Genomic DNA, 15,848 nt, shown 5'->3' with positions numbered 1-15,848 from the left:
TTTCACATTATGGTTTTCTTTTCTACATAACATTAGATTCTTGAGATCATTTATATTGTAGACCATATAGTATTCCATTGTATGAATAGAGCATGATTTATTTGTCCATTCTGGTAATGATGGACATATTTCATTATTACAGACAGTGCTGACATAAGCTTAGCATATGCTCCTTATGCAGATGTGTACACTTCTCTAGAGCAGTGATTCTGAAGCTTGACCATGCATCAGAATCACCTGGAGGGCTGTTTAAACACAGATTGCTAGGCTCCCACCCCACTGTTTCTGATTCAGGAAGTGTGGGGTAGGTCCCCATAATTTGAGTTTCTGACAAGTTCCCAGGTGCAGGTGATCTATTAATTTCAGAACTAATTGCTTCAGAGTGTAGCTCTAGCTGCAGAATTGCTGGAGTGAAATAGAGAATGCAAATTCCACTTTAATTTGTAATGCTAGACTGTTTTCCTATCAGCAGTATGAAAGAGAGTTGTCAGACTTGAATTTTTGCCAGTCTGTTGGGTGTTATAGTTTCTTATTAGGTGGCTGAAAGAGGAAATCTAGATGCCTTTTTTTTTATTATGTTAAACTTTGCAGACTATATAGGGCTTGCCCACTTAATAAAGACTATTATCCAGCACACAGGATACACAGACACAACACACACACAGAGGTAGTGTTCCCTAGAAAAGCGTGGTGGTGCTGATAAAATTAAATGCCAGTTGCTTAAGAAGCATCGTAGATGATTATTGTGATTTTTTGACAGTATTTTTTCATTTTTATTTCATTTTCTTCTAGCTAAGTAAGCACAGTTTGAAATACTTATGACAATAATTTTACAGTTCCACAAACAGTGTCACAACATGCATAAACAATGTTCTTGACACTACTTCAAACATTTATAAGACAGGTTATGAATTAGGCTTGTTTGGAATTGGCTAGATGAACTAGTGTTACAGATGGCTAGATATTTAGACTACTGAAAAGGCCAAATGGATATTAATTGTAGCAATTTGATTATTAATCTTTATAAGTAAGTGAGAACCTCTACTAAAAAATGTGTTTCTAAGGGTTTTTAAAATTGGTTTATATGAGAGCATATAAAGCTATAAAAGTTGAATCAATTGGCTAACCACATTTTCGAAGAGGTCCACAAGGCATTTGGGAGTTCCTGAAATACTTTACCTGTTATTGTTATGATGTTGTCAGTTATACCACTGCAGGTTCCCATAGTAAAACAATCAAAGGTTGCACTTGTTGAAAATTCCTTCCCTGAAGCTGACTGTATTCTAACTGATTTAGAATAGAATATGACTGTATTCTAACTGATTTATGGAAACTTGTAACTGTTAAACTATGTAAGTGCTCAGTGAACTGTATCACAAAATGGCGATAAAAAAATCTTTAAATCCACTTTTGAGAACCCATAACCCCTGCTTCCACATCCTTTCCCTGCCTTCAGCAAATAAGATGAAATCTGGACATTCACATCTATTGTAAAGTAAATAACAATGGAAGCAGAACTCAAGGAAAATACATGTGGGTTTCTCAGCCTAACCAGTCACTGTCTACCGGCCTAACATTCAGTCTTAAATACTCAGTTCTACTACTACCCATTCTCAGAAGTGTTTCTCCCTTCACTGCCTCTTCTGTGGGTATCATAACACTTAACACACTAAATTCTAATCATTGACTTTGTTTGACCCCTGTACTAGCAATTGCAGGCTGAATTGTCTGTTTTCATTTCATTATTTCCTGATCCTGGCAAGGTCTGGTACACATTAAATGCCCAACAAATGTTTGCTGAATGAATAAATTAATGAACAAATGAAACAGTATTGATTCTACATGTTGTAACTTTGTAATAAGTAATTTGTTACTTAAAACTGTGTTTAATACATGCCCCCTCTAAAAAAGAAAACTAGTATCTCAGCCTATTTTCAACAATACATTAATCCTCATGTTCATTTATTCATATTCACATATATGGTACTATTTTTTTTTTTTTTTTTTTTGAGACGGAGTTTCACTCTTGTTACCCAGACTGGAGTGCAATGGTGCAATCTCGGCTCACTGCAACCTCCGCGTCCTAGGTTCAGGCAATTCTCCTGCCTCAGCCTCCTGAGTAGCTGGGATTACAGGCACACGCCACCATGCCCAGCTGATTTTTTGTATTTTTAGTAGAGACGGGGTTTCACCATGTTGACCAGGATGGTCTCGATCTCTTGACCTCGTGATCCACCCACCTCAGCCTCCCAAAGTGCTGGGATTACAGGCGTGAGCCACCGTGCCCGGCTATATGGTACTGTTATACACTGGCACAATGTAGGATTAACATTCATTCGTATTCTTCATATTCACTATTGTGACTGCAGATTAGCACCAAAAAAACAATTTCTAACAAAATATGCCTCATAAAATGATATGTTCAAGCTTTGTGTTATCAATTTTCTTATCTAAGCTCATCTCTACTTTTGAATCAGGACTTTTTCATAGTAAAAGCAAAGTTTAACTGCTTTTTATTCTGATTTCTCTTTGATACAAAAACATACCATAAAGCAAGTTTCTGCTAGTTTTATTGAGAGAACCACTTTATGTTTCTTGCCTGTTTATGTTATTATAGGCAAAATTCCATTAAGTAAATTCTGATAGCCAATTTGATAGTTGTTGTAAATTCACTGATAGAAATTATATATATTATATAGCTTTCAGAACAGATTTATTAAAAAGAGTCAAGGCTTCAAGAAGTGAAAACTGGCATCTGAAATTTGAGGAAAAAGTGGCACATATATAATTCCTTCAGCAAGATCAGAGATTATTGTGTAGTATGGTATTCTTTATTTTGAAAATGTATGTGTAAAACTATAGAACTGTCAAGAAATAGCTAAGTTCTTTTTCTCCTTCACAGTAATGAAGGTTCCAATAAAGTACTTTCTATAGTAGTTTATTCTTCATAAATACATCACTATTATAATTGACTACTGAGAAATGAAAACATTTTAACTTAAAAAAAAATACAGAGCCCTTCTTGATTAACAGACTTTGTCTTAAATAGGATTTTATCTATAGTATCATATATATAAAATCCTTAAACAAGTAATCATTGAAACAAAGAAGTCAGTAAAAAAATATTATTATAACTGTATCACAGATCTCAGGAAACAGACATTCAGAAAATATTTAAGGCCACTCAGTAATAGCCTCTCATAAAACCCAACAAACCTTAAAATTGCAATTAGACTTAAAAGGGACCTAAACATTACTTCATGCTGAGCCAAAATTAGAAAAATCTTCCACTGTTGACATTTTCATGTTCTTAGTTTTTCAATCAAATGATCAGCTGTGATAAACCAATAGGAATTGACTCTATAAACCAACTTGGATAAGAAGCCAAGCTGATCCACTGGTGCCAGAGGTGCAAGTGGGAAATGGAACAGAACGGAGGCATATGAAAACCCATCATTACATTCATGAAGTCAGTGAAATTATTCCCTTCAAGAATGGTTTTTCCAACAGTTACTATGTTCTTAACCAGTTCTACTTGATCTTTCCTTAGAGATCTGCAATTTCCAATATGCTTCTTTGGCACCATAAGATAATGATGAGTTGCTGCTGGTTTGATATCTTTGTTTTTTTGTTGTTGTTGTTAATTTTTTTTAAAAAAAAGATGGTGTTTCATTATGATGGCCAGGCTGGTCTTGAACTCCTGACCTCAGGTGATCCACCCACCTCAGCCTCCCAAAGTGCTAGGATTACAGGCGTGAGCCACCGTGCCCAGCTGGTTTGATATCTTTGAAGCAAACTAGGTCCTCATTCTCGCAGTGCAGGAGTTCGGTGCCCGGGTCCTGCCGCCCTGCGATCCGGCAGAACACACAGGTGCTGTCATTGTCTCTGGGCTCCAGCTCCGGTGACTTAGCGGCGGCTTCGCAGTTCCCCACTGAGGAAGCCGTAGATTCTGTAGTCTCCGGGACCTTACAGTCGGTGGCCAGGTCGGCGCTGCAGCTCACCTGTTCATGCGTCATGGCACTCGCCCACTAGACACAGCCTAGAGCCTCGGCCTCTCCAGGGCTACAGGGCTCACGCAGGCTCCGTGTCCCACACCTCCTCCTTTTTACCTCGAGGCGTCGCCCCTTGCCTGGCGCTGGCCGGTGAGCCAGGTGGGGGGAGCGATTATTGTGATTTTAAATATTTTTCTTTTCTGTTTTGTTTTGAGATGGAGTCTTGCTCTGTTGCCCAGACTGGAGTGCAATGGTGTGATCTCGGCTCACTGCAATCTCTGCCTCCTGGCTTCAAGTGATTCTCCTGCCTCAGCCTCTCAAATAGCTGGGATTACAGGCACATGCCACCGTGCCCGATTAATTTTTGTATTTTTAGTAGAGATGGGGTTTCACCATGTTGGCCAGGCCGGTCTCAAACTCCTGATCTCAAGTAATCTGCCCACCTTAGCCTCCCAAAGTGCTGGGATTACAGGCATGAGCCACTGTGCCTGGCTGTGATTGTAAATATTTTCCCATTGGCCTTTTTCAAAAGGATACAAGGAAAAATTCCACTTTAGCGAGGAGCCTTGTTTAAACAGAAGGTATTCCTTTTCATTGAAGTCTCTCTTTACTAGGGCAGAAGGCTAATTGGGAAAAAGCTGGCTGGACATCACAATAATTTTATTGCATTCCTTAGGAAAGCTGCCTGAAAGCCAGATCTCAGTTGACCTATGGTTAAACAGATTCATATTCTAGACAAGAAGCTGTGGCAGAGCAGCCTCCTGTTCAGCAGTGTTGCTTTTTGAATGGGCAAACATGTGTCAAGGTCCTTTTCCTGTCAGGTGGTGGTAAACTCTCTGTCTGAGGTGCAGTGGACATTCTGAGAGCCCAAGCACAGTACAAGGGGGCTTGGTGGCTATGGTGTCTGTGGGAGTGACACTCATAGTTGACTGTCTTTCAGCTTTCATGACGCTGGTCATCATCCTGCTGCATGTGTTCTGGGGCATTGTCTTTTTTGATGGCTGTGAGAGGAAAAAGTGGTACATCCTCCTTATAGTTCTCCTGACCCATCTGCTGGTATCAGCCCAGGTGAGTGTTGCCGCCATGCACAGACTGTATTTTGGAACTCAAGTCTATGTATCTAAAATGCTAAATTCTATTCTGGGTGAAATACACGCTCATGAGACGGTGGGGAAATTCAGAAAATCTATTCAAGTGAATGAATGAGTCATCTCTTACCAGAGAAAGACCATCACTTTTAATTTTTTGGTAGATCTTATTAAAAGATTTTTTCCCCTGTTTATTTGCAGTGATTTGTCTTTCCGTAACCTCGGTCAGTTTGAAAAACTTTATTCTCTATGACAGCTACATGGAAGAGTTGCATGTTTTAGACTCAGCACTATCACTAGACCTTATTCTTAGCCCTTGTATAACACATATCCTTGGCTAGCATATTTTATTTAATAAAGTTTTTGTCTCTCTTTCTAACTAGAGTTTGATAATCAAAGATGGGGCCTTATCTTGCCAATCTTTGTATCTTCAATTCGTGGCACATAGTAGGTGGCCAGTAAATGTTGGTAAATATTAATAGTTGATAATATTCTTTTTCCTTTTTTGGCTGAAGGTAGATAATACTCTTTTTAATGATTAAAAGGAAAGAATTGGCTGGGTGTGGTGACTCACGCCTATAATCCCAGCAGTTTGGGAGGCTGAGGTGAGTGGATCATGAGGTCAGGAGTTTAAGACCAGCTTGGCCAAGATAGTGAAACCCTGTCTCTACTCAAATATATATATATACACACACAAAAATTAGCCGGGCATGGTGACGGGCACCTGTAATTCCAGCTATTCGGGAGGCTGAGGAAGAGAATCGCTTGAACCCGGGAGGTGGAGGTTGGAGTGAGCCGAGGTCGCACAACTGCTCTCCAGCCTGGGTGACAGAGTCAGACTCCAGGAAAGAACCTAGGAAGTTTGAAAAGTATCTACCAAAATGTTAATAGTAGTTCTCTCTCAATGGCAGATTTCAGAAAATGATTACATAATTGTTTTATTAAAATAACACACCTACAGAAAAGCATACAAATCAAAAGTATACACCTTGATGAATGTTCACAATGTGAACACACCTGTGTAACTAGCACCTAGATGACAATCAGAACATTCTCAGCCCCCAGGAGCCTCTTTATTCCACTAGTCACTGTCCCCACTAAGGGTGACTGTGATTCTAACTTCCAGCACCACAGCTCGGTGCTACCTTTTGGTATATCTATAAACGGAGCTGCACAACATTTGCCCTTGTGTCTGGCTCCGCTTGCTCAGCATATTTGTATGATTCATCTTTACATCACTAGTGGATTTCTAACAAGTTCCCAGGTGCAGGCGATCTATTATTTTCAGAACTAATTGCTTCAGAGTGTAGCTCTGGCTGCAGAATTGCTGGAGTGAAATAGAGAATGCAAATTCCCCTTTAATTTTTAATGCTAAACTGTTTTCCTTTAATTTTTAATGCTAGACTGTTTTCCTATCAGCAGTGTGAAAGATAGTTGTCAGACTTGAATGGCTCACTCATTGCTGCATAGTATTCTACCGTGTGTCTATACCATAATTTACCCATTCTACAGCAGTGAGGCATTGATGATGTTTCTCGTTTGAGATGGAGTCTCACCCTGTGGCCCAGGCTGGAGTGCAGTAGCACAATCACGGCTCATTGCAGCCTCAACCTCCCGGACTCAAGTGATTCTTCCACCTCACCCTCCCAAGTAGCTGGGACTACGGGCATGCACCATCATTCTTGGCTAATTTTAATTTTTAAATTTTCTGTAAAGATGAGCTCTCACTATGTTGCTCAGGCTTGTCTCAAACTCCTGGGCTCAAGCAATCCTCCTGCCTCAGCCCCTCAAAGTGTTGGGATTACAAGTGTGAGCCACCGTACCTGGCCTTCTCATTTTTAACGACTGTGAATAGTACTGCTGTGAATGTTCTGATGTATATCTCTTGGTGAACATGCACACACATGCATTTCTTTTGGCTATATGCCTAGGAGTGGGACTGCTGGGTCGTGGAGTGTACTCATGTCGACTCTTCATACCACTCAATTTTCAAAGTGTTTGTATCGCCTTACACTCTGCCATTAATTTACAAGTTGTGGTTCCTGCACCTCCTCACAACATTCTCTTTATTGTCAGCCATCCTGCTGGGTATGTCATGGTATCATAAATGCATAAATTAATAAATCATAGTAAAAGCTTTAATTTACATTTCCCTGATGAGGTTGAGCAAGTCTTCATTGGCCATTCGGATAATTCTTTCTGAAGTGGCTGTTTGAATCTTATGCCTATCTATTGGGTTATCTTTTTATTTTTGATTTTTAGGAGGTCTTTATGTTTTCTGTTTAAAAAAAGTCTTTTGTCAGATGTGTGTATTGCAAATAACTTTGATGGTGTGGTTTGTCTTTATATTCTCTTAATGTCTTTTGATGAACAAAAGTTCTTAATTTTATATAGTCTCATCAATTTTTCTCTTTATGCTTTTACTTTTTGAGCTTTTAAAATAAATGTTAACCTAGCTGAATTTCAAGTTTTAAAATTTGTTCTATTTTTCTCATTTTTGTGTTCTAATTTTCTACAACAATCATGTATTGCTTTTGTAATTGTTTAAAAGAGAAAAAAAATTTTAAGAACAACACAAAAGAGTGTAGCACTCTATATAATGAAAATTCAGTAGATTTGAAGTATAGAATTATTGTGAAGAGTAATCCAGACAATGCTCAATGCCTGCCATGCCCACAGAGGCCTCTTGAGAAGAACATTCTTTCTGCATAAGGCACTAACTGTAAAATCGACCACTTTCTTGGGACCTTCCTTGACCACCCTAAGGAGATCACCTTGTTTTTACCCATCCTAGCCTCATCACAATGATAATTATGCTGTCATAGCATTCATCACAACTTGTAACTAATTAAGTTGTTTCTTCATTCATTTCCGGCCTCCCTCGCTAGTACAGCAGCTCCATTAGGTAGAGACTTTGGTCTTCACCATGGTGTACACAGTATGTCTTGGCGTTCTGTTAGTGTTCTTTAAATGAATACACCTTTGGAACCCACAGCTGTTGCTCAACTGAAAAAGACTATTCCCTTATGTTCCCTTGAGTACCAAGGATTCATACTAAAGGAATTTGGACTTGTCTCACTTTCTTGCAAATTTTAAGAACCAATTTAACATAGAAATGAATAGAAAACTGGTTATGTGACATGCATCTTGTATTGTGTATTCCATTAGGTTCTGCCTAATGACTGCCTTCTAAGGTTACCATTTGAATACAGCAAAGCACGGGACCCACAGTGCCTGTTGACCAGCTTAGTTCTACATGTCTCGGGTCCATAACACATGACACACGTGTGTTGAAACACACCCAAGTTCTTGAAAGTATTTCATGCTTCCCTTTATCTTTGGTTATTCCACGTTTAATAAGCCTGCTGTTATTAGCCAAGCTGATTTATTTTTCTTTTGCAGACCTTCATAAGTCCTCATTATGGAATAAACCTGGGGTCGGCATTTATAATCCTGGTGCTCATGGGCATCTGGGCATTCTTTGTTGCGGGAGGCAGCTGCCGAAGCCTGAAACTCTGCCTACTCTGCCAAGACAAGGACTTTCTTCTTTACAACCAGCGCTCCAGATAACCTCTGGGAACCAGAGCTTCCCAAACTGCGGACTACATCTTTAGAGGAAGCACAACTGTGCCTTTTTCTAAAAATCCCTTTTTCTGGTGGAATTGAGAAAAAAACTATCCAGATACGAGTTCCATTCACTTGGCTTTCTCGCAACCACTCTCCGAAAAGGATGCCTCAGTGGTGCACGTCCTGGCTGCACGAGGATCACCTGGGGCAATGTAAAGCTTCTGGTTCTGGACTCCACCCTCCAGAGTTAATTGGCCTGGGCACGAGGTTGAGTTTTAAAAGCTTCCCAGGTGATTCCGATGTGCAGCCAGGCAGAGAACCACTGGTTTGGTATCCAAATAGGAGCTTCCTGAGAACGCCATAAGTGAATGAGTCTGTTTAACTGTCTCCTAACTCAACTTGTGCTGAGCAAGTAAGTATCTGAATGTCAAATCCTGGTTAACTTTTATCTCTCTCAGTTCTGAAGTCACAAGAGGCTAAAGGGCTATCACCCCTGTTAAGTGTTTTTGTGTACTTCACCATCTTAGAGAACACGGTAGGCTGTGCTTCTAAATCCAATAATAAATTACACTGACTATCATAATTTAGCCAAAGTCAGATACTGATGAAGTCGTATTTTTCTGAAGTTCTTCAATTCTGGGTTTTGCCTTCTGAGGCATTACATTGTTTTTGAGTATAGATTACATTTTATTCACTAAAAATGACTGTTTTCAACCTCCTGGGGAAGTTATTCTAAAATCAAGAATTTTTATGCAATGTCTATAATTCCTTCCCCTGTTTAAAGCTTTTCAATGGGCTTTGCCCCAAGGCCGTTGGCGGCAGCGTTGACCATCTGAGTGCCAGTTGCTGTGCTGGTTGAGGTGAAATGCATTCTTTTATCTCTGAGCAGCGGAGCTGAGTGGTGTGTCCTGGGACAGGCTTCACTGGAGCTGGTGGAAGTACAATTAGAAGCAGGAGGATATGAGCCAAAAGGGGGTTGTTGATGGTTTTCATTTGTTCATGTGATACTAACAAACACTTTCATCCAAATGGTTTAATGTAAAGTTGGAACTAGATCTTAAACTGCCGAATCTCACACTATTACATAATCCTTATGATCTTCATATCTAGTCAATGTCTCTGGGTTTTGGTACTAGATACAGCATTCCCTTTACAGGAATACCCAAGGTGTTCTTTCAGCTTCCAGATAACTGCTTTGATTTCCTTTATAAAGGGAGAATGCCAGCAAATCGTGCCTTTACTATTAGAAATTGTTCCCAGTTGATGTCTTTTGGGGAGCTGGTAGCGTGAAATGCAAATGACCTATACATTAAAGTGATGTCTCAGTGAATACCATACATGCAGTAGAACATTCAAAAGAGAAGAGCAGCAATGCTGAGGGGCTGGGGGCGTGACAGTGGCAGGACAGATGGCTGGGTTTAACAGATTGTGGTGGGAAGAAGAATGAACATGTTTAAAACAAACATAGCCAGGGTTTTGGGCTAGCCACACATCATTCCAGAGGCTAAAACCTTGAACTAGACCTTTATCAATATCAGTGAACCCTCATGTTTAAAATATTAGAATGTCCCAGTCTAATAGAGATAAAGAAGAGGAGGTCTTCCAGCAATGCTGTAAACAGTCTGATAAGCAACTGTGGTTATTCCCCTGCAGTTTGCTTCAGTACTAACACCAGTGCTTCTGCTGAAGTTTGCAGTTCTCCAGCTTTACACGAGATTTTCCTTTGACTGAAAGAGTCAAGGGTAGAGAGACTGCACAGTGACATTTAGGGTGCAGCATCAAGGGGAATAAGATACTCATCAAACTGGGATTATTCTTATCAAAACATGGTGTTCTTTGAATAAGAAAAATACATAGTTGGTTATTATGGACTTAAAACTCTGTTAATGGATATTCTGATAAAATAGTTGCTGATACATAGAGTGGAAAATCTGAGAATATTAGCTTTACTCATCTTGAGCTTTGAGGATGTTCTCTGCATGCTGATAGTTTCATATTAACTGAAAAAGCTGGATATTGTAAAATCCCATAACTCAGATGAGAAGAAAATTTTATTGGATGGTGAGACTGTGGTCTTTATTTAATAATCCTTTGTTACCTGTGAATGAAGGAACTTTGTAATTCTGATTTCTCCTAAAACATGAGCCTTTGCAGAGTCAGCTTAGACACTGTTGTTGCAAATAGCCATGCTTTGCCTTATGCCAAGGAAGCACGGAGGGAGGGCGTAGTCTTCCTCTGTTGCTGTGTATATATTGAAATGCTTTTTTTTTGCATTTGTTATCTATAATGAGTTTCTGAGCCCTGATTATATGTGAGATGAACAGGAGGCGTTGATACTATACATTCCCTTCCCTTCAGGATTTTCTGCTTGGAGGGAAATGTAGATATAAAGTTGACCTTGGGGAATTGTGAATATTTTTGCAATTCTTGAACATATTACCATGTAGATAATAAGAGACTGTGTTGCTCTCTAGTATATGCTATATTTATTTTTAATTCATTTGAATTAGTAGTTACAACTGGAGAAGTTTTGTTACCTCTATCGTGGCCCGCCAGCCTGGCTGGCAGTACAGTAGCAGCAGCCTCTTTTAGAGCATTTTAATGAAAACATGGCTGAAAGGAATTAACAATGATAACTGCACACTGCATAGAAAATGGCTTTTGTTCCCACTGTTAACATTTTCTTCTCAATCACATTTCAGTGTTTGTGGAGAGTGGCAGATTCACACCAGAAACACTGGGTGTTCCTCTCCATAGAGTGGATGCACAGTAAGCAGTATGACAGAAGCTTCTTCCTTCCTGGTGCTCCTCCCACTCACCTCAACCCAGCCCCAGACAGGCCTTAGCATTCAGTGTGGGCCCTCAGGCAGCACTGAAGCCTGCCTGGCCTCCAAACAGGGTGGCAGCCTGTGGCAGGCATCAGCGGCCTGCTTCCCGGGAAGAGTTCCTTGAGGGTGTTGGCTGTTTCTATTAGCTGAGTTTTTTCTGGGCTCCACCATTCCTAACTCCAGGTAGACAAGATAGACGTCACACAAAACAATTTTAAAGTACTCTGCTTAGTGCATTTTGTTTATGATTGCAATGTTTGTTTCTTTAGGAGGCTTTTTATTTCAGTTTATTAAATTTTAGCATTTAGAAGAGGCGGATACTGTCACTATGTAAAATGTGTAATATCTTATATGTTATACTATGTCATATATACTTGCAATATCAGACCTTGCATTCAATATACAGTGCAGTGGACTCTTTGCAGACCTGCATTTTTCAGTGAACAATAAAAAGATTGTTCGGTACTACTCATTCCTGGTGTTTCCTCTTCTGTGGAATAGTGTATCCTTTAGTGTCTGTTACTACGGTGTTTTGTCTCCTTATGAAACTTGGGTGTACATTCTGTTGTTTACGACTGATTAGTTCAGAGTCTTTTTTCAAAGAAAAATTCTTTATCTGATTTAAAACTCATAGGGCTTATTTCATATCTGTGTGTTTAGGAACAGTTTGGTGCAGAGCATTCCCTTCAGGTATCTTACACCAACCTGGGAGAATCCTCAAAGATCTTGGAAGCTTGCTTTGCAAAATCTCCTAATTGTAAAATTGTGAATTTAAAGAACATTGCATAAAAGTGGCTGAGGATTGGAGTTCAGTGAAGGGAAGAGTACCATTTAGTTTTTACCTGGTGATTCTGAGTAGCCTGTCAAGTCCTTTTGTCCTTCTTTCCCTTGGGGAGGAGACAGTGCAGCTAAAGGGTTGAGCTTGGCCCTCGCCGTCAGACAGGATACATAGGGGATTATGATATGAAACTCAAAACCATTCGTTGCTGGTTCACTCTGGCTTGAAATGAGGCTGTTCCAGGCTATGTTGATGATGAGATTGGATGAAATGTTCTCAGGTTCTAGGGGCTCTTTGCTTCTAACCTGTAAACCTTTGGAAGAGGTGGGCCTCCCGCAGATATCAGCCCAGATTCTTGTATAATTTCATTGGCCCTTAAACACTGGAGTTTGGTTCTAATTTGTTACTTGTTTGACATTTAGTTGGAATGGAGATTTCCCTGTGACCAGCCTCAGCACATGAGAAACCCCTAATGGAAAGAAGTGCATATTTTACTTTCACCTCTTTGAAAATGCTGAATAGAAGGAACCACTGGACAGGTCATAACCTGTCCCAGAATTAGGTACATTCTAAGGTGACCGTAATAGATTATGAGCCCCAAGCAGATCCTAGCTTTAATGCTCAATTAATTTATAAGTGGTACTTTCTGCCTCAGTGTAGATCACTGTAAATCCTGCTTCTACCTACTTGTTAAACCATACATTTTTAAGAGCTTGTACAAAATCCAATGGAGTTTACAGTGCTTATTTGGGACTTACCATGCACAGAATACTGCTTAGACACTTCAAAAGGATGGTAAAGAACAAGATGGTGAGGATCTTTGTCCTTGGAAAACATATAATCTAACTGCACAGATTAAAACACATCAGTATTATTTTAAGGCCACTACAAATTATGGAATAATATAGAATCTCTTGACTACTAAGATGATGCTTAAAATTTAGAAGTGGATGGGCTGGGTGCGGTGGCTCATGCCTGTAATCCCAGCACTTTGGGAGGCTGAGGCGGGCAGATCATCTGAGGTCAGGAGTTCAAGACCAGCCTGACCAACATGGGGAAACCCTGTCTCTACTAAAAATACAAAATTAGCCAGCCATGGTGGCACATGCCTGCAGTCCCAACTACTCGGGAGGCTGAACTCGCTTGAACCCAGGAACCAGAGGTTGTGGTGAGCAGAGACTGCGCCATTGCACTGGGCAACAAGAGGGAAACTCCATCTCAAAAAACACAAAACAAAATTTAAAAGTGGATGAAGGGCATGGGGTAATGGATATAGATAGGTGATAGCTGAGGACTGAATCCTGGGGGCACTCAATTGAAAGGTTGGAGAGGAGAGAAGAAGCCAGTGAAGAAGGAAGGAAAACCAAAGGAGTGTTGTGGCTTGACAGGCGGTGGGGAAAGGATGCCAAATGCTGCGGGATAATGGGTAAGAAGAGGAGGGTTAATTGATAGTTGTGTGTGGAGAGGTGGAACTTGCTGGTGACCTTGATAAAAATAATTTCAAGATGAAATAAGAGTGAACACCTGAATGGAGTGGATTGTACAGAACAGAAGATAAGGAAGTAGACACAGCATTGAGAACACAGATATTGTAGAGCAATGGGATGATAACCTAAGGAGGATGTGGGGAAAAGAGAAGGTATTTTTCTTTTTTTTTCTTACAATGGAGACTGTAACTGCATGTTTGTATTAAGAATGACTCCATAGAAAGGAAAAAAATTAGGCCAGACATGGTGGCTGACACCTGTAATCCCAGCACTTTGGGAGGCTGAGGCGGGCAGATCATGAGATTAAGAGACGGAGCACTTTTTTTTTTTTTTTTTTTTTTAATTTTTCCCCCCTTAGGAAAGACAAGGAAGCTAGAAGGTGGCTGGAGAGGAAAGGTACCTTTCCCCAGTTGGGATCAGGCCTTGGTAAAATCTTTTTCCTTGGAGAGAGGCCTTTGTTATGGAGAACATTCTGGATGTATTTTACAATGAAGACAGTATTTCTCACTCTTACACTAGTCCATAGTCAGACTCCAGCAGTTTGTCACCATTAGCATTTAAGTGTCACTACCAGTTTATGGCTCCAGCCGCTTCCACTCCAGGTAAGCAAATCTCAGCTGTGACTCTGCTGATTCTCCTCTCTCTCCAGATTTTCGAGTGCTGGTTTACGCTGAGATCTCAGTTTTCTGATGGGTTCAAAAGAATTGTTGATTTTTCTATTTCCTTACCTTTTTTGTGTAAACACGGGAGTGATGACTTGCAGGCTGTTTATATGTTGGAGCTAACTGAACATCCACTATATCTATTAAAGAAATTGAATTTGCAGTTTTTATAAAGAAAACATCTAGAAGACTTAATTGGAAAATTCTGCCAAACATGAAAAAAAGAAAGAAACAGTACCAGTTCCATACAAACTCTTCCAGAAAATAGAAGCGATAGCACACTTTCTTATCTCTGGTTTTGCTTTTCACAGTTGCAGTTACCCATGGTTAACTGTGGTCCAAATTTTATAATCTCACATCATAACAAAAAGAAGGGTGAGTGCAGCATAAGAAGATATTAGAAAGAGACCACATTCACATAACTTTTATTACAGTATATTGTTTTTGTTCTATTCTAATAACCTTTTATCATAGGTGTGTGTGTGTGTGTGTGTGTGTGAAATAAACATAGTGTTTATAGGGTTTGGTGTAATCTGTGGTTTGAGGCATCTACTGGGGCTCTTGACACATCCAGCTGGAGTTTATCCCAGTAATACAATATTGGTTTAACATGTAAATATCAGTTCACCATGTTATCAGACTAAAACAAACATGATCATATCAACAGGTACAGAAAAAACTTTTGACAAAAACTAGCATCCATTCCTAATAAAAACTGAGCAAAACTAAAAATAGAACAGAAAGGAATTTCTCTAACCTGAAAAGAAGGCATCTATGTAAGATCTACAGCTAAGGTTGTATTTAGTGATGAAAGACAATGCTTTCACCACTGGATTGGAAACAAGGCAAGGACATCTATTCTTGCCACGTTTATTCAGCATTACACTGGAGGTTGTAGCCAGTGCAAAAAGCCAAACAAAATAAATCAAGGTCATGCAGATGGAAAGGAAGAAGTAAGCTGTCTTTGTTTGATGGTGATATGACTGTCTGTGTAGGAAATCCTAAGAAAAGAACTATAGCTAAGCATTGAATTTAGCAAAGTTGTAAGATACAAGGTCAACATGCAAAAATGAATCCTTTTTCTACATACTAGCAGCAAACAGTTGGAAATTGAAATTGGTTGGCTCTCTGGAACTAGTTTGAGTCTCAAACTGTATTGAAGGGCCATTTAAAAAATTTTTCTAATCACAGATCAATACTTTAAAAAATACAATAAAAATGAATTATAAAAATATGATAAAACAGATATTTGTATTTTATTTATTTATTTATTTATTTATTTATTTTTTGAGACAGAGTTTCGCTCTTATTACCCAGGCTGGAGTGCAATGGCACGATCTCGGCTCACCGCAACCTCTGCCTCCCGGGTTCAGGCAATTCTCCTGCCTCAGCCTCCTGAGTAGCTGGGATTACAGGCACGTGCCACCATGCCCAGCTAATTTTTTG

The 15,848-nt window shown here is 39.7% G+C and overlaps 1 protein-coding gene and 1 pseudogene across 2 annotated transcripts in view; one reads left to right on the top strand and one right to left on the bottom strand.

Moving 5' to 3' along the window:
- Window positions 1–10,241, top strand: part of APH1B (aph-1 homolog B, gamma-secretase subunit) — a 28,659-nt gene extending 18,418 nt beyond the window's left edge. Inside the window, exons 5-6 of the mRNA XM_032297220.1 lie at window positions 4,933–5,060; window positions 8,483–10,241. Of these exons, the coding sequence (XP_032153111.1) occupies window positions 4,933–5,060; window positions 8,483–8,650 (296 nt within the window). The 3' untranslated portion in view covers window positions 8,651–10,241. The remainder of the gene's footprint in view (window positions 1–4,932; window positions 5,061–8,482) is intronic.
- LOC116564263 lies at window positions 2,835–4,016 on the bottom strand (annotated as a pseudogene). The gene is made up of 2 exons (XR_004274819.1): window positions 3,785–4,016; window positions 2,835–3,618 (listed from the first exon to the last, which is right to left on the bottom strand). The product of XR_004274819.1 is annotated as a histidine triad nucleotide-binding protein 3-like (transcript).
- Window positions 10,242–15,848: the final 5,607 nt, after the last annotated feature.

The sequence above is a fragment of the Sapajus apella genome, unplaced genomic scaffold (assembly GCF_009761245.1).
Source record: "Sapajus apella isolate SASKATOON/1434 unplaced genomic scaffold, GSC_monkey_1.0 scaffold37, whole genome shotgun sequence".
Classification (NCBI taxonomy): domain Eukaryota; kingdom Metazoa; phylum Chordata; class Mammalia; order Primates; family Cebidae; genus Sapajus; species Sapajus apella.
The sequence above is the reverse complement of the archived record's forward strand: the minus strand, read 5'-3'. Positions and strand labels throughout refer to the sequence as shown.